The sequence below is a fragment of the Kwoniella bestiolae genome, chromosome 1 (assembly GCF_000512585.2).
Source record: "Kwoniella bestiolae CBS 10118 chromosome 1, complete sequence".
Classification (NCBI taxonomy): domain Eukaryota; kingdom Fungi; phylum Basidiomycota; class Tremellomycetes; order Tremellales; family Cryptococcaceae; genus Kwoniella; species Kwoniella bestiolae.
The window spans coordinates 5,638,663-5,662,150 of record NC_089241.1 but is presented as its reverse complement, the minus strand read 5'-3'; the positions used below and the strand labels follow the sequence as shown (position 1 = coordinate 5,662,150).

General features: G+C 47.2%; 7 protein-coding genes across 7 annotated transcripts; 4 read left to right on the top strand and 3 right to left on the bottom strand.

Annotated features, from left to right (window-relative positions):
• Positions 1–80: 80 nt before the first annotated feature.
• Positions 81–3,375, top strand: I302_102126 (uncharacterized protein; the record flags this gene model as incomplete). The annotated part of the gene is made up of 13 exons (XM_019187506.2): positions 81–744; positions 853–1,141; positions 1,199–1,351; positions 1,409–1,521; positions 1,580–1,707; positions 1,771–1,960; positions 2,014–2,227; positions 2,289–2,355; positions 2,411–2,509; positions 2,570–2,649; positions 2,720–2,900; positions 2,982–3,069; positions 3,140–3,375. 13 exons carry the CDS (start codon positions 81–83, stop codon positions 3,373–3,375), a joined length of 2,502 nt encoding a protein of 833 aa, XP_019050384.2.
• Positions 3,376–3,719: 344 nt separating this feature from the next.
• I302_102125 (sorting nexin-4) lies at positions 3,720–5,927 on the bottom strand (the record flags this gene model as incomplete). The annotated part of the gene is made up of 9 exons (XM_019187505.1): positions 3,720–3,758; positions 3,833–4,006; positions 4,150–4,449; positions 4,569–4,699; positions 4,761–4,971; positions 5,065–5,152; positions 5,239–5,293; positions 5,364–5,499; positions 5,580–5,927. 9 exons carry the CDS (start codon positions 5,925–5,927, stop codon positions 3,720–3,722), a joined length of 1,482 nt encoding a protein of 493 aa, XP_019050383.1.
• Positions 5,928–6,989: 1,062 nt separating this feature from the next.
• On the top strand, positions 6,990–9,899 carry I302_102124 (uncharacterized protein; the record flags this gene model as incomplete). Its single annotated transcript, XM_065869418.1, has 11 exons — positions 6,990–7,408; positions 7,484–7,852; positions 7,942–8,039; positions 8,092–8,369; positions 8,431–8,586; positions 8,655–8,780; positions 8,849–9,138; positions 9,195–9,279; positions 9,346–9,478; positions 9,560–9,701; positions 9,785–9,899. 11 exons carry the CDS (start codon positions 6,990–6,992, stop codon positions 9,897–9,899), a joined length of 2,211 nt encoding a protein of 736 aa, XP_065725490.1.
• A 374-nt stretch (positions 9,900–10,273) lies between these two features.
• I302_102123 (uncharacterized protein) lies at positions 10,274–12,205 on the top strand (the record flags this gene model as incomplete). Its single annotated transcript, XM_019187503.1, has 10 exons — positions 10,274–10,363; positions 10,470–10,497; positions 10,583–10,605; positions 10,697–10,732; positions 10,801–11,139; positions 11,258–11,386; positions 11,456–11,535; positions 11,634–11,676; positions 11,786–11,893; positions 12,029–12,205. The coding sequence occupies 10 exons, from the start codon at positions 10,274–10,276 to the stop codon at positions 12,203–12,205; spliced, it is 1,053 nt and encodes a 350-aa protein (XP_019050381.1).
• Positions 12,206–15,180: 2,975 nt separating this feature from the next.
• Positions 15,181–16,171, bottom strand: I302_102121 (uncharacterized protein; the record flags this gene model as incomplete). Its single annotated transcript, XM_019187501.1, has 2 exons — positions 15,181–15,959; positions 16,042–16,171. 2 exons carry the CDS (start codon positions 16,169–16,171, stop codon positions 15,181–15,183), a joined length of 909 nt encoding a protein of 302 aa, XP_019050379.1.
• Positions 16,172–18,731: 2,560 nt separating this feature from the next.
• On the bottom strand, positions 18,732–20,339 carry I302_102120 (uncharacterized protein; the record flags this gene model as incomplete). Its single annotated transcript, XM_019187500.1, has 6 exons — positions 18,732–18,901; positions 19,043–19,200; positions 19,292–19,409; positions 19,517–19,653; positions 19,816–20,065; positions 20,135–20,339. 6 exons carry the CDS (start codon positions 20,337–20,339, stop codon positions 18,732–18,734), a joined length of 1,038 nt encoding a protein of 345 aa, XP_019050378.1.
• Positions 20,340–20,654: 315 nt separating this feature from the next.
• I302_102119 (biotin-[acetyl-CoA-carboxylase] ligase) lies at positions 20,655–23,317 on the top strand (the record flags this gene model as incomplete). Its single annotated transcript, XM_019187499.1, has 5 exons — positions 20,655–21,029; positions 21,096–22,147; positions 22,210–22,583; positions 22,693–22,921; positions 23,026–23,317. 5 exons carry the CDS (start codon positions 20,655–20,657, stop codon positions 23,315–23,317), a joined length of 2,322 nt encoding a protein of 773 aa, XP_019050377.1.
• Between the last annotated feature and the right edge of the window lie 171 nt (positions 23,318–23,488).

The following is a 23,488-nucleotide window of genomic DNA, read 5'->3' as shown; positions in this document are numbered from 1 at the left end:
GGTATATAGAATACAGGTGAGCTGTTGTTTTCTGCTGGAGTTGACGACCCAGCTGATTTTGATGAGACTATAGAGGCATCATGTCCGATCCGAGCTATATGGAAGTGGACGCTTCCCCCACGACTCGACAGGGAGAAGTGGCTATATCAATAACCGAAGATGGTATCGTCCAACCACCTTCAAATCAGAACCAAGATCAATCTATGGAGGTAGACTCTGCTCCTGCCGGTGCACCCTCAGGCGAACAAGACATAATAGTTGAACAACAAACTACGACCACCACAACGACAATCGAAACTACCATTTTACCTGATACCCATCATGTTCTTCCTCAGACAATAACTCCCTCAGCCCTTACAAATGGCCATCTCTCCAACCCCGCTGGACCATCCCACAGTCATTCCCATATCCCGCTATCTACAGGTGCCCCCGCGGACCTTTTCTCCCTCTCCACCCCCAATCCAGCAGCCATCGCTCGACCGAAAATATATAGAACAGGATATGTGTACAACCCTATGATGATGTTACATTGCCAGGAAGGGTATATCCCCACACCAGAAAGTATAATTGAGAATGGTCCGGGACATCCTGAAGAGCCCATGAGAATCAAGAGGATCTTCTCGAGATTGGCCGAACAAGGGTTGATCAAGCGGATGAAGAAGTTGGAGGCTTCCGAGGTGTCTATGGAACAGGTGCTGTTGGTTCATGGAGAGGATTTGTGGTCCAAAGTCCAGGGTACTGAGAGTGAGTCTTTCTGTCTTATCTCCGACTCGTTGTCTCTTCCACTTCCCTCATGCTGTTTTGTGCGTCACATTGAGATATGGGCTTGTTATTGATGGGCTGTATGGATAGACCTGACCGACGAGTACATCCAAGAGTCCAAAGAATACTACGAACGATTATCTCTATACGTCTGTCGAGAGACAGCCCACTGTGCGAGATTATCATGCGGAGGTGTGATCCAAGCGTGTATCTCGGTGTGCGAACAGCAAGTCAGAAATGCCTTTGCTATAGTCAGACCACCGGGTCATCATGCCGAGCCAGACGAACATATGGGGTTCTGTTTCTTCAATAATGTCGCTGTGGCTGCTAGGGAGGTGCAGAAGAGGGGATTGGCTAAGAAGGTGTTGATCCTGGATTGGTGAGTCATCGTTCTCCCCACAACGCCTTGGATATATGCTTATAAGGTATCTCGTAGGGACGTACATCATGGGAATGGTACGCAACGAGCATTCTGGGATGACCCCGATGTTCTATATATATCATTACATCGACATGACGGTGGGAGGTTCTATCCTACAAGTGATTTTGGTGCGCTGGATATGGTCGGATCAGGTGCGGGAGAGGGGAAGTGAGTCTGGTCCATTGATTACTATCTTGATCTTGCAATGCTGACGTTTGGTATCAGGTCCGTCAACATACCTTGGCCTGGACCTGGATTCGGCGATGCAGACTATATATACGCTTTCCAACGTATAGTCATGCCTATAGCGTATGAGTTTGCACCGGACCTCGTCATCAGTGAGCTCCCTGTTGTTGGACCGTCATTGTGGTACAGAAGAAGCTGACTTGCCTGCAGTCTCGGCTGGATTTGATGCGGCTGATGGAGATCGTTTGGGAGAATGTCATGTTACGCCAGCAGCTTATGGTCATATGACGCATATGCTGAGTGCTTTGGCGGGAGGAAAGCTGGTAGTGGCATTGGAGGTGCGCAATTCAGCTGCCGTATGAGAAATATTGAAATCCAAAGCTGATTCACGAGATATCTAGGGAGGATATAACCTCAAAGCTATATCAGACTCGGCATTAGCAGTGGCCCAAGTACTTCTCGGTGAAACTCCGGCAGAACTCGATGTCCACCAGGCATCGGAAGTAGCTACAGAGGTGATATATCAATGTGCGAAAGTGCAGTCGAAATACTGGAAGAGTATAGATGTGAAAGCTTGTGAACCACCTGAAGGTAAGTTAGCGTTTATTGACATCCGACCGACACTGATGATCTTGTTCGGACAGTCACCGCGTTCGAAGATGGGTCTTCAGCTATTACCGGTATCCCAGACTTGCTGAAGTTGCATCGTGCATGGCACATGTACGAAAAACACCAGCTGTTCCAGATACCTCTGGCTAGCTCCGAGCTGGAATCGCTCTTTGGTGGACAGGTGCTGTGCACTGAGAATGTCTATGAGATGGGTCCGAGGGGAGTGCTGGTGGTATTCGTGCATGACTTGTGAGCTTTCGTCCATCCGACCTAGATCAGCGAATCCAGCTGACATGCGGTGATGACGTAGTGGTAATTTACGAGTGGAGACGGATGGCGTATCAACGACAAACGTGCATATGGCAAATAGCTATTTGGTGAGTCGGCGATCTGCTTCGAAATTTACCAGGACATTACTAACTCCCTGCGCAGATGGACACTAGCGATGCTATTGTGAATTGGGTGAAGGACGAAGGATACAATCTGATTGATGTGAATGTGTTGAAACACCTACCTACGAATTTCGCCTTAGTGAGCCCCTCCTCTCTCATCTTGTATTGGCATCTCTCTGATGAGTCATGGTGGTCGTAGGAAGGACCCAAGATGGTCTCGAAGAGCGGTCCGTCGTCTGAAGCTCAGCTCATACGTTACATATGGGACAACTACATTGAGTGAGTTTGTCATCTGTTATATATCAGGTATCGACGTTGGAGCTAATACAGATGGTTGGCTGTGGTGTAGGTTATCAGAAGCGGAGAATGTGATTTTGATAGGCCACGGCACAGGTTGTCAAACGATCATGGACCTGGTGAACCATCGAGAAGTAGAGAACAAGGTGAAGGCTGTCATCCAGGTTGCGGGATTACATTCGCTTGTAAGGCCTGATCCAAATAATGAAGCGAGGAGAGCGTGGTTCAGAAAAGTAAGTTCCTCTTCCTCTTCCACTTCAATCCCAATTATCTTGATGATGAAGAGATGGCTCATTTGGGCGTGTGGTGTTTAGTCCAATAGGATATACGTCCCTTCCGAGCATCCTGTATTGGAGGATGAGAGGATACAAAAGAGATTGGGTGGACAGGTACATAAGTCTGGTAAGTTGATCACCTGTAATTGTTACTTCTTGCAATCAACTTTAGCTAATATCTTGTACGTACTTTGTAGAAACCGCCACGAAAGTTGTGGATGTATTGGTCGAGGTGTTACCTGAAATTAAGAGATTTGTAGCCTCGAAATTACCCAGTATATCATTACCCACTCTGAACACTGCCAATGGGAACGGGGGCTTACTCGTTAATGGGGATGGAGACGCAATTGGGGAAGTACATGTTAATGGGAATGGGAATGGAATAGGATCTGAAGGAGAACGGTCGGTTCTCCCTCCTATCATTGCGCAGTAACGAGTACACGATGAGACAATTCAGTGGATCAGTATCATTGAGTAGTATATCACGTTATGATTTATATAGTATATAGTTGTATGATACATATGCATTGGCCTGCTCATGTTCCCTACAATCCATCGTCTAACAAGGTGAACGTTCCCCCGACCACGACTTAGACAGAATCAATGCTCTGCGTGCTCCGCGAGACAGCTTGATCAGGCATGTAAATCCATGTCATATAATGATCATCAAAACAAAACAAAACAAAACATTATATGTACATATATACCATTATATTATATACAGTACAACCAAGGCAACAATACCCGAACCCATCGTCCTATGCTCAACCCATCTCATCACACATCAACCCTTATTCTCTGTAAGAGCGGTATGATCTACCCGCACCTCATGACCATCAGCTCCCTTTCCTTTTCAGTAAATCAGGAAAGCCGAGTGAAAGCCCACTCACCCTATCCCAATCATCCATCGCACGCTGTAACATCTCTACCTGACCGTCCGCGTAGGTCTGCAGGATCTCTTTCATCTCTTCTTTCTTGGATAGTTCAAAGACGCGATGTTCTTTTAGGACTTCATCGGAGAATGCCGTGGATGTTTCGTGCGCTGTGGTGACTGCGTCTTGGAGCTGCGGGGGGAATGGCAATCAGCAAATATGTATATCTGAAGCATAATACAGCGACAAGTCTGCTCATGAAAATGAAGAGAGGAGAAGACAAGACCTTGGGATGTATCCTGAGATTATACTTATACTCTGATGAAACCACTCACCTCCTTGATCTTCCCATCCAACTTCCTGATCCTCTCCCTCCTCGTATGTATATCATCAGTCCCCCTGAGCTTATCCACCTGATCTCTCAAGTACGTCCCCAGCCCAACGGGCGCAGCTGAATGTCCGGAATTGAGCGCTGCCAGCCTATCCCGCTCAGAGACGATCGCTGATAAGTATGCGGAGAGTTCTTCGAAGTCGAGTTGTTTCTGATCGCGAAGCTTGATGACGTTGCGGTGGGAGGCGGCGTACGCTTGGAGTGAGTGGGATTGAATGAGGAAGGGCTCGACTGTTGATTGGTTCTGCGGAGTGAAACGTGGTCTCAGTGAGAAGATCCATGAGACCATTGATCAGGTGTTATCCCATACCCAATCGCAGAATGGCTACAGTAGTATGCATTGACAAGCGGATTGTACCTCACCATATGCTTCAATAATGCAGAGAAATCCAACATCTTCTCTGCGAACCTGTTCAACGGCTCTGTTATACCTGATTCGAGGTATCCCAATCCTTGATAAGCTGCAGCCATATCTTGGTAATCTACCGATAGGTCTACGCTCATCACCATTTCATCAGCCTTGATATCTATACCGTGAGATGATAGCAGACCCACCATCAACCCTGGTTTTACCTCTCCCAACCAACCTTTCCACAGAATTCAATCCCTCATCGAACCTGTCCAGTCCCTCCAGCATCTCTACAAATCTTTCATCGGGTTTACGCACGCTTGAGAAAGCATTGATGAATCTGTCGGAAAGGGAATCCATCAGGGAGAGATGTGATTCGGGAGGTGGGTGAGAGATGTGATGATGTTTCGCTACGGTCTGCAGTCGAATATTATGTCAACACAATATCACTTTGTTCATGATCCGAGATGTCATGCGGTGGTTTGGACTTGAGCGAAGGATATCACATACCCATTCTGTGCTTTGTAGGAAATCATTGACTAGCTGACTTCGCTGTAGGGTTGGGTGTCGGGCTACTCTATCGGCGAAGCGTTGGAGGCTGTAGAGGACGGGGATGGTCAGATACGGATCCTCTGATGATACACCCGGTCCATGTACAGGATCTCTGACTCTTAAAGGACTCACTCTAGACGTCTTCTCTCGATGAACTCTGGCCCAAATCTATCGCCTTTGATATATTCTATATGATAGAAGGTTATCAGTTTGATCCTTGGTTGTCTTCTCGGTCATGATAGCTGGGCGTCACGCACCTAGACGATGCTTGTCTGGGATGGGAGGTACCACACAAGCTGGGAAATTCTTCACCAAATGTTCTCTGAGAAATACGAAATCTTGGAATCGTCTTCTCACTACTGCCACTTTATTAGGGAATGTAGGGAGGTTTGTCTAAGGCGTCATGTCAACAGCTGCATTATGATGGGGTGCCTTGAAGCAGCTGATCCGATCAGGGAGAGGTGTACACTCACCTGAGTCTTGACAGCATACGAGACATACATGTCCTTACTCCCCTCATGCTCTTTAACCGGTTCCCTAACCTCTATACTCATCCATCGTCCATTCCATTCCCCCGGATCAACCTCTACTGACCCCTGTCGTTCCCTCCTATTCAGACCCGTCACCGTACCAGTCGATGTGGATGCTCCTACCCCGCTCTCCAGAGTCTCAGACGTAGGCTGAGAGATGGTTTCGAACCCTTCTCCTACGTCTTCGTCGAAAGGCGATGAAGGTGAGATTGCCGCTCCTGCTCGGGATTGGGGGGCGTCGTCCCATGCTATGGAGTGGAAGCCGTCTTCGTCTATTGGTCGGGATGACATTGTTGGGTTTGATGTGGGTGCTGGGTAGGTAGGATGGTTAGAATGGTATGTATACCTGGTATGTGTCCATATATTGTTAGAACTGTAGGTGAGCGATGCGTAAGGTGACTGCTCCGGTTGATTGAATGCGGTGGATGGGTTGTTATATGGGGTGGAGAGTTAAGTTATATAGATATATGTATATCTGTGTATGACCCGCTTATCGTTTCCTTTTAGCGTCATTTCACCCACCGTAGGGAGTACTCACTCGTACTCATATCACGCGAACGAGTGAGTGATAGTGATAGTTACCCGATACACTGACTCACCATCCTCATCCACATACATACAGCATAATCTCAACAAGCAGACCAGTAGCATAACGAACACCATAAGCAAACCAGCATCTTAGATCTTACTTCATACTACTGCTTGCATTGCTCAGCATAATCCATTTGTCACCTACGCGTACTCTTCCCCTTCAAACCTCCCATCTCATATCCGGAAATTCAAGAGGGTAACCACCATCACCCTCTTTTCCACCTCGATCAAATCATTCAACCTGTCACCTCCTTCCCCTATACCACCTAACGTACCTAACGACCAATCACACGCCAAAGTAGCTTCTACCTCGGCAGAAGAAGATATAACTGGTGTTTTGCCTTTACCTGCTACTGCTAATTTAATTGCAATTGCCACCGACCAATCTCTCAACAGAAATAGTAGTAGTAGTAGTAACATATCAGGACATAATTCAGCACAGACGCCCGTCGGGAATACGAATACTTCTACAACCTTGAATGTGAGTACAGAGTACTCTCATATCTCTATTCTTTGTCTTTTATCTTCCATCTTTCATCTTTCACCTTTATCCAACCATTCAACAGCAAATGAGATCCTCATGTGCATCTCACATCACGTCATTCACCTCCTCTATCTGCATACTCCATTACACAACTGATATCACCATCTATGCAGAGAGGTATCACTCGCCCCCGACCACCTTCCGACGAGGAGGACCACGACCAATCTCGACCAAGACAACGCATCAGACCATCCTCCAGCAAACATATGACCGACACCATGGGCCACCCATTACATAACGGTAATGGCTCGAGTCCTACCAACGGCGCATCCCACGATAACGAACCTGGACCCTCATCTTCATCGTCAAATGGCCACGCCTCGTCATCATCCATTGGGCCTGGTTCATTACCCCCTCATGTGCTCGGCTCTATCCAGCATGTCCTACCACCTGGTAATTTGATGTATGAGGATGATCGGAGTTGGAACGAGCACCCCGACGTGGCTATGGCAGACGATGGCAAGGAGGGGACGGATGATGAGTTGGAAGTAGAAGATGGGCTGAGCCACCATGAAGGTAGAGCGATAAGTAGGAAACCAACTCAGAGACCTGGAGTGGGTGGTGGGAGGAGAATGCCGGTGGAGAGGGAGGAAGCTGTAAGGCTTATTCTACAGGGGTTGAGGGATATAGGATACCAGTGGGTCTCGTCTTCTTCTTCTCAACATTGTACAACTGACATGTGACACTGATACTGATCTTGCCGTGCTTCTAGTCAATCAGCAGATGTCTTAGAACTCGAATCAGGATACAACCTCTCCACACCCCACGCAAACGAATTCCAATCTGCCATCCTGGGAGGAAGATGGTCAGAAGCATTAGGTCTATTACCCGAACTAGGCATTCCCATCTCCTCGACCACCTCGGAACCTGAACCAGCGTCGTCGAGTAGTAGTATAGCGTCGGGTAAACTACCTAAATCGAAGGGCACGAATAGTATCTCCGATCAAATGAAATTCTTGATTTCTCAACAGAAATATCTTGAATATCTTGAGATAGGGCAGCAGAAGAAGGCTTTGGGAGTGTTGAGAGGGGAGTTGAATAGGGTGGCGAAGGATCAGGAGGTGCTACATACTTTATCTGGGTACGTGTCTCAGCTCCTTATCACGCTACGATCCGCATGTTGAGGTTCATGTGAAAAAGGTATAGCTGATATCTTACTGAATGATATAGCTTTATGATGTGCCTCGATAAAGATGATCTGTACGAACGAGCTATGTGGGATGGCGCACAGGGTACTTCCCGTAGACAGTTATTGGAGCATCTTCAAGGTTAGCTACCAGCCTCTCATTAGAGTAGAACAGCCAGCTAACATTTTTATAGCATTTATCTCTCCCCAAATCATGGTTCCCTCTCGCCGACTTGCTACCCTCTTCGATCAAGCAAGGAGACATCAGCAGCTATCTTGTCTTTATCACGAAGAACCTGAATCCACATCCCTATATACCGATCATAGGTGTGAGAGCGGGGTGTTTCCCTCAATTACCACCCATGTATTAGCGGATCACACGGACGAAGTATGGAGGATCGAGTGGAGCCCTGATGGGATGTATCTGGCTAGTGCGGGGAAGGATAAGACCGTTGTTATCTGGCAATTGAAGGTGAGCTGAAATATACCGGCGCTGATCGCAACTCTAGCTTATATCGAAGATTGGTATCTAGTTTACACCGAAGGAAAGTGGTGGATCGCAGTATAGTGTGGTTCCATTCCAGCATTTGAAGGAACATAGTGATCCGGTAGATGCGATGGCTTGGTCCCCTGATGGAAAGACGTTAGTAACGGGTGCGGATAAGAATATATATGTTTGGGATGTCAAGGTAGGTTGAGCTGTCTCTTGAAGGATATGCCAAGGTGGAACAGCTGATGATGATTGTGACTGGTACAGAGCGGAGAATTGAGACCCAAACCTTCGTCTGGATCTCAGCATAGTGATACAATCAGTGCGATTCAGTGGTTACCTGATGGTTCGGAGTTTGTGGTGGCCTCGATGGATTGCAAAGTGGTGTTTTATGTGAGTACTGAAGTATACCTTCGGTGGTACGCTCATTTGGGACATGTACTGACTCATGAATTTTTCAGACCCCCGCTGGCAACCTACTACGCCAGTGGTCTGCAGGCTCGATGCAACTGAACGATTTCGTCATTACGCCCGACGGCAAACGGATCGTAGCAATTACTACTCCCCTGAAACGAGTCTCGCATAACGATAAATTGAAGCAATCAATGTCCGCTCGTCCGTCAGATGAATCAGAGACGATAGGTCCTGTCACTGCTATCGGGCCTAATGGAGGACCGCTGGCTCCCTTCCAGTATGCCACGATGGAGCATTCGCTGGCTATGATCCGTATAGCGGACCATGAGATTATCGAGTGAGTGCGGTCGTACAACACCGTGAACGAGGATGAAGCTGATGAGAGGCTTGTAGTTGGTCACAAGATCTCCGATGTGAGACTACCAGTATCAAGATTTCGAGTGATGGGAGGAAGATCATTGTTAGCTGTTCACCAGACGTAAGTGTTCCAGCTAGCGATAGTTTGTATGAAGAGATTTTGAGCTGATCGGTCTGGATTTCGCAGGAAATCCAAGTATGGTCGATAGATCCTGGATTTAGGTATCTGAGGAAACACAGCGGACACGTACAGGGGCATTTCCTTATTAGGAGTTGCTTTGGTGCACCGAAGGATCGATTCGTCCTATCGGGAAGCGAAGGTGAGCTTTCTTCTCAGCTGATGTCTCCCGAAATCAACGGTACAAGGGTAACAGCTGATGTTTCCACTATTTGCAATGTAGACGGACATGTATATGTCTGGCAGGGATCTTCCCCAAACCCCATCGAAGTTCTTTCGGGCCATACGAGCGTAGTCAATGCTGTTGCTTGGAACCCTGTCGCTGCTAGGCGGATATTCGCGAGTTGTAGTGATGATAGTACCATGTGAGTGAGATCTCTGCTCAGCTTATATCGAGCACTGCGTCGTAGATTCATGATAAAGTTGACTAATGGGTGGAATGACATAGTCGTATATGGCAACCTCCACTCAATCTCGATGAAATGATGAACATTGAGGGTAATGGGGATGGGATAAAGGTGGAAGATGATGGGGAAGAAGATGAAGAAGGTATGGTTCTGTAGTTTAGTTTAGTATTGTAGTATCCTAGTTTAAGTCGAGTTACTTTTGCATTTCATTGTGTGTATCTTGATATATCCTCTCTCGTGTGCACTATACAGTAGTATCCAATGATCCTCCTACCACAGCACTAAGATAGGTCTTCTTAGTAGAAGGAAAGGACGATGACCGAACCCGAATGTTGAGATGAGCCACGTGGTATATTTCTAGATATTTCCAGTCCGTCGGGTCGGTGGAGAACGAGAACCGTGAACAGGATATTATCGTTGTAGTTATGAGAAATACAGTCTATTCATGAACCGTTGAATAGTGATACCTCAACTCCAAGTTACTTCATTTCAACCCATAGGAAGTCCAGTCTACTCCAAGCTCAGATAAAATGCCAAGGTGCGCGAACAAAGGGTGTCAGAAGGAATTTGACGAAGCGGATAATGCAGAGGGGAGTTGTAGTTATCATCCTGGTGGGCCGGTGAGTTGAGCTTGTTTGGCACAACCTCTCGGGTGCATGGGTGCATGAGCAAATCGTTCACCCTTGGGTACTGCGTCGAAGCTGACAGATCTACTGTGAATGACAGGTCTTTCATGAAGGATTGAAATCATGGTGTGAGTGGTTCTGCACTCGTCCTTTCTATTTGCAAATTGCGAAGGGGGGATGATAGCTGATTGACTGATTGGGTTGGTGAAATAGCATGTTGTAACGAAGTGAACAAGGTATGCTTCCTCCTTCGTATATAATTTCAATTGATGAATGATAATGTTTGACGATGTGAGCTGATGACGATGATGATATGCAATTGAATAGCCTGTATTGGAGTTCGACCAATTCATGGCCTTACCCGTAAGTCCCACTTTCTCTCTTCTCCACAGTCACATCGCTGGCGCTAACACACTTAGGCGAGGCTATAGACATGTACAAAAGGCAAACACTCCCAATCCCCCTCCGCCCCCTCCAAACCCGCCCCGACCAAAACGGAAACAACTCACGAACCTACAATCTCCGCAGACGGAGTAGAGACATACGGTTTCTCCAAGCTCTCCACCGACTCTGGTCCCTCTGAGGCGCCTCAACAGGCAGTATCGTCTACATCATCCGTTCCCGCTCCCGCCCCCAAGGTGGAGGAGGAAGAGGAAGATGATCCGAGTGTACAGGTGAGAGAGGGGACGGGGTGTAAGCGGACTGGATGTGGGTATAAGTACGTGAATGAGGAGAGTAGAAGTGGGGTTTGTAGGTATCATCCTCAGGGGGTAGGTCCTACTTTTTTTCCTCTTTCATTAGACCCTATCAAGGTTCATCTGGTGTCGATGCAGATCAGATCATGTTTGACTGACTCTTACCCCTCTGTCGGGAATGGCTGTGCTACAGGCAATCTTCCACGAGGGCTCAAAAGGATATCTATGCTGCAAACGGCGAGTACTAGAGTTCTCAGAGTTCCTGAAGATTGAAGGATGCAAGGAGGGTAAACATCTGTTTGTAGGTTCAAAGAAGGATGAGGTGAGTGTAGAGCACTCTCTCAAGCTATGGTCATATTCGCTGACTGAGATGGGTCGGACCCCGCTGCAGACAAAAGAAGAAAAAGTGGATTGTAGATTGGATCATTATCAGACGCCATTGCAGGTCCACGTATCTGCTTTTGCGAAAGGGTGAGTTGATGTTATACTGTACATATGGTCAAGAGAGGCAATCGCATGTCAACATGACTAATAGGATGGAACACTGATATCTTATTATCAACGTACAGAGCGGATAAAGAAAAATCAACAGTGAAATTCGAATCGCAGTCGGTGAGTTGACTTGGATTCATTAAGCCCCAAGCTAGGTTGGACCGGCCCATCTCGAGGCTGAGAAAGGATCAGTTGAGACGGGGTTGAAGCTCACATCGATGTTGTATAGTTACATCTCGACCTATACCTCCCATCTAACAAACGGGTCAATAAGACATTACAGCTGTACGGTCCTATCTATCCTGAGACCTGTACATATAGGATATTAGGTACGAAGGTGGGTGACTTGTGACTTGCGTGTACCATCTTGACTTGCTCCTTCCCTTCCGTATATCATCTTATCTTCATCTTTAATACCCTGTCTGCTCATTGTCATGTACTGACCCTGACACCCGATCCTCATTTCAAACAGGTCGACATAGTCCTCCAGAAACCCAGTGCCATCTCATGGCCATTACTCGAACTCCCACCACCGGGGACAGAGCTCCCACCGGGATATGCTCTGACCTTTGGAGTGAGCGGTAGGACAGGTACAGTCGGTGGGAAGGAGATTGTGCTTTCTCCCGAGGAGCTGGCTAGGAGGGGATAGTAGAATAGTCGAGGTGGGAGGGTGTTGTTGGGATGTAGCTGTAGAGTGTAAAGTAAGCATAAAGCATAGGGTATAAAGCATAAAGCATAAAGCATACGTAGTGGTAAATGATGCATGGTGATGAATACCACAATATGAGTTACAGAGATATCGCTCAATGAGATACAACAAGATAAGGTCACCCGATCAAATAGCCTCAATTCATCACAACAAGATCCATCGTACCGTTCGTCATCGACCGATCTTCATTCGTCCATCAGATCCTTCTCAAAGTTGTCCAATTCCTCGGCAGACATCAGCCAATTCTCGTCGAGCTGCATCACGTCGGAAGAAGCAATTATCAATCGTCAGTTTCGGACCAGGAAGAGTAGGAGTGAGGAGTAGTGGATGATCAGATAAGGCGATTGAAATACTTACCTCGACCTCGACATCCGTTACACCACCACTAAGTCCCTTCATATCTTCTGCATCTTTTCGATTTTCGGTGGATGATATTTCTTCCTCCTCCGGGGTCAACCATTTGACAGCCCCATTCGACTCAGGCATCAGACTACCCATCTTGGCGAGTTGCTATTGAAATATTCAGAGCACGGTATCAGTCAAGTACAAAGCCAAATCCGCGATGTTTGCGCAGGGAAGTTCAGATGACATGCGCATATGCGTATGAACATGGTAGGGAAGTGGGTAAGAGATAGACCCACATCAGCCCTCTCGTTCCCCTCTATCCCGCTATGCGCAGGAACATATTTGAATTTCACTTTTCCCCTCCCGCTCCTCCTTCTGAGCAGGACCAGAAGATGCTTCACCATGTCCACGTTGGATATCTGCTTACTCTGCTGCTGAGTCGTCGTGTTCGCATTGGATCGTGTGTAGGGGGTAGAGGAGGTTCGGAAGTTCGTTCGAAGCCATTTGGGAAGCCAGGTGGTCATGCCTGTATCATCAATCCAAAACAATCCGTCAGTATGTGATTATGCAGATCCAAGTCCATGCTGTTCCTCATCAGGTAGAGACGTTTCGCCCTCACATGATATCGTATACTGCGAATCACACCGGATCTCGAGCGGTACATCGGGGTATGGGCATTGTTCCAATGCTCTGATCACTGCCTATTTATGTCATATCAGCTGAGAGGGCTTTTTTAAAATTTGGATCCCCGGAAAGCTGACAGAGACCGACCTACCAGTAATTCCCCTCGATTATTGGTCTGCGTTAAACCAGGTACCCTCTCGCTATAGTTCCTATTTTCCCATCCAGCCACAAGATCAGCTTTCCCCTTAGAATAATCATCTGCAGAAGTACGATAAGAATGAAAATTCAGCCCACTTCTTAGCAGCTTCACCACTTTCACCCCAAAATACCCCCGCCCCCGCCCTACTTCCCTTCTGCCCATTCCCCAAAGCAGATCCATCGGTATGTACGATCAGATAATAATCCTTCGTGAAGGCGTATCCCCTCGATGCGATCTCTTGTAAGTGATCTGGAAGGGATGAGGGCGATGATTGGGTGGTAGGTGATTCCGCTCGGCGGTGGGTGTTGAATGGGGTCAAAGTGGGGGGTTTGGAATATGGTTTGTTGTTCTTGGAAGTGGAGGATGACGAGGTTGTAGATGATGTCAGAGATGAGAAGGCAGAAGAGGAAGAGGTAGAGATGAATTCTTCTGCTTGGGTTTGGGTTGGGAATTTCTTGTATTTCGCTCTATACAGCAAGTCATCTTAGCTCGCAGGTCTTTGTGTACACATCTCGAGGAATCCTCGGACCGACAGATATCTGCTCTAGAGAATAATTATGCTCGTTCTCCACTCACCCGGCATACCCTTTGACCTGAGCCTCAGCTTCATTCCATGTCGTATACACACCGGGTTTACGTCCAGCAGCTACTGCATAATAAGCTGCTTTGGGCCTAGATGTCGGAGTAGCATTGTTATTCATATCCATATTGTCAGCTTAAAGTGGTCTCGCTGCATTTACTCCAAGTCATACTGAGACGAGTTGGTAAACCAGACAGCCACTCACATCCCTCGTGATTCCTCATCAACCACCTCGGGTCTACCTATAAACGTGATCCGTAGCTTGTCGGCCAGCCCCCAAAGGTTCTTATTGAGTTTCTGGGGCTTTGTAGATGGCAAGATCAGTCTTCGACGTAAGGTTGGGGAGACTGAGCTGGTAGAATGAAGTTGACGCTGATGAAGTGCGGGACAAGATACTGGTCGGATAAGTGAATATCTGAATGTGGGTTGATAGGATATAAGTCTGGTTGAGCTTTGTGCTATAGCTATAGATACAAATGCAGATACTTCTCTTGATACAGGTAGCACGAGGCGGAACATTAGCTCTGCGACGTAGCAGTCTTGTTGATTGTTGACAGATGGGAGGTAGTAGTAATAACAAGGAGATGAACATTGAATGCGGGTATTAGTTGACTGAGCTAATCTTTACGTTCGGTGAATCGCTTTTGGGCGATCGCGACTGAATCTGACGGAGCAGTCCCGATCACCGCTCACTTTTATGCAACAACTTTCGAATTTATTTTCGTAAAAGGAGACTAGCTCCATTCATGACATTTCCCAATCCAATCTATCTACTTCTATCTAATCCTCATTATGCACAGCATAACAAAGACCATCTACACTACTCTTCCATTTACCTAGACTAGTCGACAAGATGAGACTCGATGGAAAGCCAGTCCAAAGAGCTCAAATCAAAGATCGAACAAGTACAAAAGCAGATAAAAGGGAAGACCGATCAACGATCCTTATCATATAGATGTTTAGAAACAAAAGAAGGATGGAAAGGGTGATTGGTGAGACAGGTTTTCCGTTTTATCGTTATGTGGGGGAATCTAGATGATATATGATGTTCTAAGGGGATATACACTAAAAAGACCAAAAGAAATGAAAAAGTATAGTATGGAAACACGAGTTTTTTCGATTTTGCAATTTTTCTTCATTCATTCACCATCAAGGTCAACGAATTGATTAGGCCCAGACCCAGGTAATTGGGACTGATCCATCATCTTCAGAAGCGATCTCGGTGAACGCTCCAACCGAGAGATCGAGAGAGTTGTCGGAGACACAGGTGGGGCAGACATCAGCGACCATGGCGGTGACGGTCTTACCGTTGTTGGTGTTGGTGATGGTGATGTATTTACCACAGTATTGCGATGGTTGAGAGAAGTCGGACCAGTAACCGTTAGAGTCGATGGCGATGACCTTGTCAGAGTCAGAGTGGACGGTACCACAGGCCCCGGCGTTTCCACCTTGGTAGAAGAAAGTAGCGAAACCACCGGTCTTGACGTCGCTTGAGCCTGAAGAGGAGGCAGCGGAAGAAGTCTCGGCAGCAGCGGAAGAGGTGGAGGTGGCTTCGGCGGTCCAAGCAGCTTCGGTGGTGGAGGTAGGAGCAGCCTCGGAAGAGGAAGAGGAAGAAGATTGCTTGCCGTGGTGGGCGTACTCGGCAACGGCACCAATGGTGGACTCGGCTACGGCAGATGTGGAGGTCTCGGCGGCGGAGTATTCGGAGGCAGCGTCAACATCGGCTGAGGCGGTGGTGGTGGCCTCGACGGCCCCGGTGGCGGTAGCAGTGGCGTTGGAAGCTACGATGGTAGAGGTGACTTCGGCAACGGCGGTGGTGTTGGGAGTGCAGTAGGCCAATCGGTTGTCGGCGAGGGTCTCGTTGGCGAGCAAGGGGTGACAACAGTCATCGAAGAAGGTGGTGTTGTGTTGGGAGTGACAGTCTAAGGCGATGTATCGGACGTGGTCTGTTGTAGGAATAATGAGTATTAGCTTAAGTGGTGAGGAAGGGAAGAAGGAAGGAAGGAAGGGAGGAAGAGCAAGACTTACAAGTGTCGTAGTCCTCAAGATAACCATCAACGTAGTTGTCGGGCTTACCTCTGCAGGCGATAGGAGCAGCAGATACGATCGAAGCGGAAGCGACGAGGGCGAAAGTAGCGACGGCGGTGAATGAGTGCATTTTGATTTGATGTGTTGCTGAAATGAAAGTCTATTTCGTTCAAGTAGTGAATGCAATGAAGTGAGCTCGGCTCTTTTTATGATGTTCTTGGTGAGTGGATGAAGAAGGAAAAGAAGAGTTCAACTCACCTCGTGTAGAGGTTAGCTTTATATATACCTTTTGTCTTTTAGGAGGGTCGTGGTAGTGATCACCTTTTTAATTTTTCGAGGTCGTGGAATCGATTTCGAGGGTAGAGTACTGGTGCTTCACAGAAGTTCCAGAATTCGTTTCGTTGATTGATTGATTACTTGATCGAAAGGATCGTCGAGGTTTGGGTCTGGTGAGGTAGGTTCGTTTACCTTGTGGTTGATGCGCTGAAAGAGCGTGGTGTGTCGGGGTTGACTTGAACGTCGGTTGTCGGGATAGGTCGTGGCGTTAACGAGTAAACGTAAAGAGAAGATTTTTGAGGTTGTTGAGGTGAAGAAAAGAAAAAAGAAGATGGAGATGCAAGGAAGGAAGCATTGTTATATATCCACTGACCCCAAAAACCGAACAATGCGCCTCGTTGCTACGCGTGGAACGGGTCCAACACTCAAATACTGCGGAGTAACAACACAATAGGGTAATAGGGTAATCATCACATTTAAAGTTAAGGATAAATTCATAAATCTAGGGGGTCAGTAGTGTGTTTCGAATATCTCGTACAGTTACAAATACAATTCAACATTTTTCATTCAACTGGATTGACTAGTAGCTGGGACCGGCATGGTCCAGACCGTGATATGTATAGATGAGGTGAAATCTGATACAGATGCAGAGGCAGACTATGCATGTTCATGTTCCAGAGCACATAGCACACAGAGATGAGTGGTGATTGAGAACTGTCAAACCTGCTCCTGTTCCTATCCGCCCTCCTTTCGCTTCCGATCGGTTCTCGTTGTTGCAGTTCACGCGTCTCAGCAGTACTCAGAGTGCTTCCTTTGCAATGAAATGCAAATGCCCAGTCACGCCAAACCCGCAGTGCATTCCTTTTGTTTTGTTTAGTCGGCTTGACAAATCTGCGGAGTAATCGTAACTCGTTTTGAACCCTTTTTCTAGCCAGGTGGACCTGATCACCACCACCGCAGTACCACGTTTTTCCATTCAACCACCCCAGAATACTTCCCTTTTGGGCTTGGCACGGTTACACCGACATGCCCACCTCTTTATCTAATCGGCCTACAGTTAATCGATTACACAAGAGTCCAGACTTCTGTATGAGTAAATCCGAATCATATTGAAAAAGGTTATTTGACCCTATTTATACAATCAAGCTGGAGCTGGATTCAAGCCCAGGTGTGGGTAGGGGACACCTTCGATTGATTTTACAGGTGTAGACGAAACCGGCGGTATTGCATAGGCTGCCCCATACAGATAAAAGAGGTCTTGACGATTTCGGATTTCCATATGAGACATTCAGATAGACTCTGGACCTAGCGTCTGGCCCGATTTCCAGAGAATTGGGATGGGGGTACTCACTCCACCGATTGACAAGAGAAGAAGCAAGGTTCCAGCTAAATATCAAAGGCCGAGTACTCCACCCGAACGGAAGTGGTAAGTAAAGTAAAGAAGGAATGGAAGAAGATCGGCGTGGACGTAGACATCTGACAAGGGGTTCGATTATGGGGTTTTGAATTTGGAGTAAGAGCGATTTTTACGGAAATGCTGATTTTAGGATTCAATCGCTGCGAGGTGATTTACTTGTAACTCATCTTTTGGTTCCTTCACATGTATAAGAGTATGAGATAGAAATAGAATATTTTGTATTGCCCATTTGAACCGTAAGAACCAAAAATCAAAAATCCTATTCACCCTTCGAACGTCGCCATTACAAATCACATCCAAAGATGTTTCATCAACTGATCATCTGTTTCTTTTGTTCCTTCACCCAACAATATACCGAACGATGATGTGCCGTTTCATCATTCACTTCCTACAACCGATGTTCTCCCATGAATGAGTCAGTTGTTTGATCACCCCATCACGAAGAACAATAAGGCGCTGTCCTATGCATGTGATACGTAACCCAACCCCACAAATCACCCCTCAAAAATGGGGTTAACCTCAATATAATGCGGCGTCTACCCGTCTCTTGGCGTTATACCGGGCAAAGTCCAAAACGTCAAACCGGCCGATAACGACGAAAGTGCTTTATGTAAAGCGTATGAAAGAGAGGTGGAGGGGAAGGGGAAGACGGGGAAGTGAAAATGGGGTTCTGGGGATGGATCAAAGAGAATGGAAGGAGAGGTATCATAGACAGAGCCAGGGATCAAGGAGGTACGGTAGTCACATGACTAAGTGGGGATCCAACAGTATCAAGAAGCATTCTTGCCTGGATCTCGAAGGACTCGCCCAAAAAGCGTCCCAGCATGCACTGTTTCTTTTTATTATCAATGACTGCTCACTGCTCAATACCAAAGATACCATAGCCAAAAGGATAGAGCGAATAGCGAATCAGGCGCCTATGCCTTCCGAGTCATTCGTTTTCGTACATTATACATGACCTGATGATACACATCTTTCGTTCCATTGAACCTACTGATCAAGCACTGATCTTAGCCTTGTCTATCCCCTGGACTAGCACTTCCACATCATCCCTCTCGTCCTCGCTATCACCACCAACATCTACCAACTCTGGAGCTTCCTCGGTATCCCACTCGTTTCCTATATGATTGGGATTCGCACGAAGCAGGTCTTCCCCCTCGTTCGCCTCTGTAGATATAAATATCACAAATCAGTCAACACCCCTGGGAAGCTGCATCCATCAAGCTGAGAACAAAGGGCATTGTCGATCATCTTGCCAGACAACCTAAGAAGAGAAGAACGAAATGAATGAAATATCGCTCGACGCACGTTTCTCCAGCTGACGCTGCTCCCTCTCATCGGCCATTTCCTGCTGAATCAGCTCTGCCATCGTCTGGATGTCTTCGGCGGTATGACATGTCCTATACCTCTCTATGAGGTGTCCGTTGAGTTTATAGAATGAATGACCCCATGAAAACTTGCTCAGTCTGTACGAAGATAAACGGATGTCATTAGATATCAGCACCCAAACCTTACTGAAGAATTTGAATTGATGTGTTCACGGCAGGATAGACGTACAAGATTTCTGCCCAATCATCATGCCCCGTTATGTAAAACCCAGCTGCAAGAGCTTCTACGCAATTCAGTCTCCAGGGTTTACCGTAATTTACTGGATTACTAGCTATGAGGAAGGGTACTACGCACATCGAACATGGGATTGGGATCAGCTTCGCACTTCACTTCCCAGGTAACACATGTTCAAGTGTACACAGATGAACAGAGGGGACAACAGACCAAACTCACATAACCTCTCATAAGGCGACTTAATCTTATTGAACGGTACCTCATCCAACCTCGCCCAACTACATTCTACCACTGCCAGTCCACTCATCTGGACAATCTCATCGTCTGAGGGTGAGATTGGTTTTTTACCTTTCGGTCTGCAATTCGTATATCAGCTTGAGTTCATCATATAATTCTATATCTGTAAATCACAGTTGGGGATGATGAATGATAATGTCTTGCTTCGTAGATGAAAGAACGATATGACATAGATCGTGGAGTGGACCAGAAGGAGATAGCTACATATGTAATGCACTCACGTCAAGACAACACCCCTGAACCTCTGACCAACCCTCATGGCATTGATCAACCCATGTCTAGCCAATTTCTTACCCGAGCATCTCCGGGGATCACAATGGTCAAAATCCCACATTGCGACTGGGACGTCTATATCGGCGGGTTCATCCTGCTCCTCGTCTCCATCCTCATCCTCGTCTGCTTGAGCTTCGTCGTCATCTTCGGAACCAGACCCCGATCCTGATCCAGATGCTTCACCACTCGAAGATCCCTCTAAACACCAAAAACACTCATTAGCCTCTTTAACGTACAACTGCAAGATACGGATGAACATGGACATACCAGAGTCATCGTCCCCCACAACCTCACCAGCCATCACCCTCCTAAACACCTCTTCATCATCCACCGCCTCTTCCTGTTTCCGACTCGCAATGGCCTTCTGCCGTCCACTACCTCCACCTCTGACTGCGTGACTGCCTCCTCCTCGACCTCGACCCCGTCCTCTGGTTGGTGCGCGCTGGTTCCGCTCTTTGGATGGTTTGCCCATTGTCTCTGTGTGGTGTTGCTTTGATGTTGCTGTGAGGTGGGTTAGTCTACATGTGATCGTATACTCGTCATTTGCCTCTCAACTTTTGACTTTTGACCTCGATGAGTTGTGGATGTGCTAGTCACGTGATTCAGACTCGCACTGACGGATCTCGGACGGAGATTTCGGATGGGGAGAGTGTGCTAACGATTGAATTCCCCATCTCACCTAAACATACATATTCTGTTCATATCCATTACATATCTTGCTCATCATTCATCTCTAATCCAGCGCAGCTAAGAGGGATCACACAGTCCCAATCTGGCCGACTGAACCATGCCAGGCCCTTCTCCCTCAGCGCACCAAGTCCTGGTCTACTCCGGACCAGGCGTATCCCCCCTCTCCCTCTCACATACCATCCTCACCCTTTCTCTCCTGCTCTTACCGCACTACATCGTCCAGCCAGTCACTCCCGACATTCTCTCATCTCAACCCTGGGAGCCATCGTGCGCTTTACTGGTCGTTCCGGGTGGACGGGACCTGCCTTTCGTAGAGGAATTGACGACCAAACGCAGAGTCACAAAGCGGATAAAAGCTTATGTGGAGGAAGGTGGGAAGTACCTTGGTATATGTGCGGGGGCGTACTTCGGTACGAGGGAAGTGAGGTTTGATGTGGGTGGAGGGATGGAGGTGGTTGGTGAAAGGGATTTGGTAAGTTGTTCCATCTGATCTCTCCCTAATAGGTGTATATGTAGCTTATCAAATCTGCATGGATAGGCATTCTTCTCCGGTTCGAGCGAGGGACCTACCTTCCCAGGGTTCCAATACGCCTCAGAATCAGGTTCGAGAGCCGTGTCTCTCTTCCTTGAACCCTCCTCTTCGTCTTCCTCTCATCGATCAATAGATCATATCTATTACAACGGCGGAGGACACTTCATCTTACCTTCTCCGAGACCATCCAACGTCGAGGTCCTAGCTCGATACGCTGATACAGGAAAGGAGGAAGATCCCATCGCAGTGGTTCTGACGAGGAATGGGAAGGGGAAGAGTGTATTGTGTTCGATACATCCTGAATATCCATTGAATGACCCCCCTGCAAGACTGGCGATAAACAAACTTGAACATCCACCCGGGGTAGAGGAGATAGAAGCGAGTGAGAAAGGACGGATCAAATGGGTTGAAGAGCTGTTACGGCTACTAGGTCTGGATCCACCGAATAAGAATGAATTGTTAGATAAAGGTCAAGGGGAGATGGATGAAGATCCCAATTTGCTCTTACACCCTACACACCCTTCACCTATCTTCGTGTTATCTCATCCTAATTTACCTGATCTCGCAAATAACTCGGTCGGTAAGAAGGAGCTGAAAGTTAAGATGATTCAAGAGGATGGATGGGATGTACTGAGAGATGGTAATGATCAGATACATTTCGGTACCCCCGACTCAACATCATCGACGTCTACTTCGGAAGATGATGTGACCAAGTGGTTAGCTAGGAAACGAAGGGATCAACCTAAATCTGAGCCTCCTTCAATTGAGTCGCTCAACATCGATCCCAAAGGGGATGTATCGCCTCCTATACCCCAGCCGCCAGATTTCCATGCTATATCGAAAACTGTGCTTCTCCCCTCACCTTCTATCCCGTATACACCACGATGGACACCGCTGTTCAACTTTGATACGTATTGGACCGAGCTGGATAACGCTAGGAAAGGTAGTGGTAGGAGATCTGGAGTGATGCGGAAGAGTGAACAAGGGGAGAAGTGCGCTTTGGGCGATTTGATACTTTACGGAGAAACAGTGACCAGTACCCAAACGATGCTTGATCGGTCAGTTATCTGTTCTACACTGGGATTGCATAATCAGCTGACCCTGTAATGCGAATTATCAGGAATCCCCTACTGCTCACCAACCTCACCGCACCACTGGCATTCCTCGCTACCTTCCAACTATCAGGTCGAGGTCGAGGCTCAAACGTCTGGTTATCCCCCGCAGGATGTCTTCAATTCTCCCTTTTACTGGATCTACCCTCAAGTCTGTCCAGTAAGATGGTATTCATACAATATATCATGGCCTTGGCGGTGTGCGAAGCGGTAGATGAAGATGGAAAATTGGGAGTGAGGATCAAATGGCCTAATGACATCTACGCTGAGGTCGAGGGAATAGGTGGGACAGAGGTTGGGTCGGGTAAAAAGGGGAAGGCGAAATTGGGTGGGATATTGGTTAATACTAATTTCGTTGGTGGGAAATGGAGGATTGTAGTTGGTAAGTGACAACCACCCATTTATTGTCTACGCCCTTCCAATTGCCTATCTCACCATCCTTTCAGAAAGTACATCGAGAGGAGAGTTGACAATTTGAGATCCCATTGTAGGCTGCGGTATCAACGTACTCAACGCTCTACCTACCACATCCCTCTCTCAGCTGCACGGACTCCTCGCTGCGAAACTATCAAATACCAACAAAACATTGCCTCCCGCGCCAACGATGGAAGGTACTTTCGCGAAGATCATGAATTCCTTTGAGAACAAATGGGAGCAGTTCATAGAAGAAAAGGGTTTTAAAGGATTTATGAACGAATATCATGGAAGGTGGTTACATTCGTACGTCATCTCAGCTGCTTCTCCACTCCACCCTCCTTCCTACATCAAGAATGAGGACCCCTGGGGGCAATACAGCTGATGGTAGTATTTTTGTTTGGAAATAGTGGTCAAGAAGTAACCTTGACCACGACCGAACCTCACACCCCGCTGAGGATATTATCGATAACCCCAGATCATGGATTATTACGTTGTATCCCCCTCAAAAAAGCTGCAACAGCGTCGTCGAGCGGGTTGACCCCACTGTACAATCGGACAGTGGATCATAGTTCCGAAGATAGGTATACTACCTCGTCATCTGGTGGAAGTGGAGGTGGGGGTAAGACGGAATTCGTGGATCTACAGCCTGATGGGAATAGTTTTGATCTCATGAGTGGATTGATCAAGCGTAAGGTATAGTAGAGTCAGAGGTAGAAGGTAAAGATCAACCTTGAAAAAGGAGCGGGATGGGTTGTAATGTATCCAGTTGTATTCTTATCACTAATCCTACCTAGCCCTTCACTCAAATCAACATCTCAGAGCTCAATTAACCCAGAGAACGTACTAACGTGTCTTGACTCTGCTCTCGAG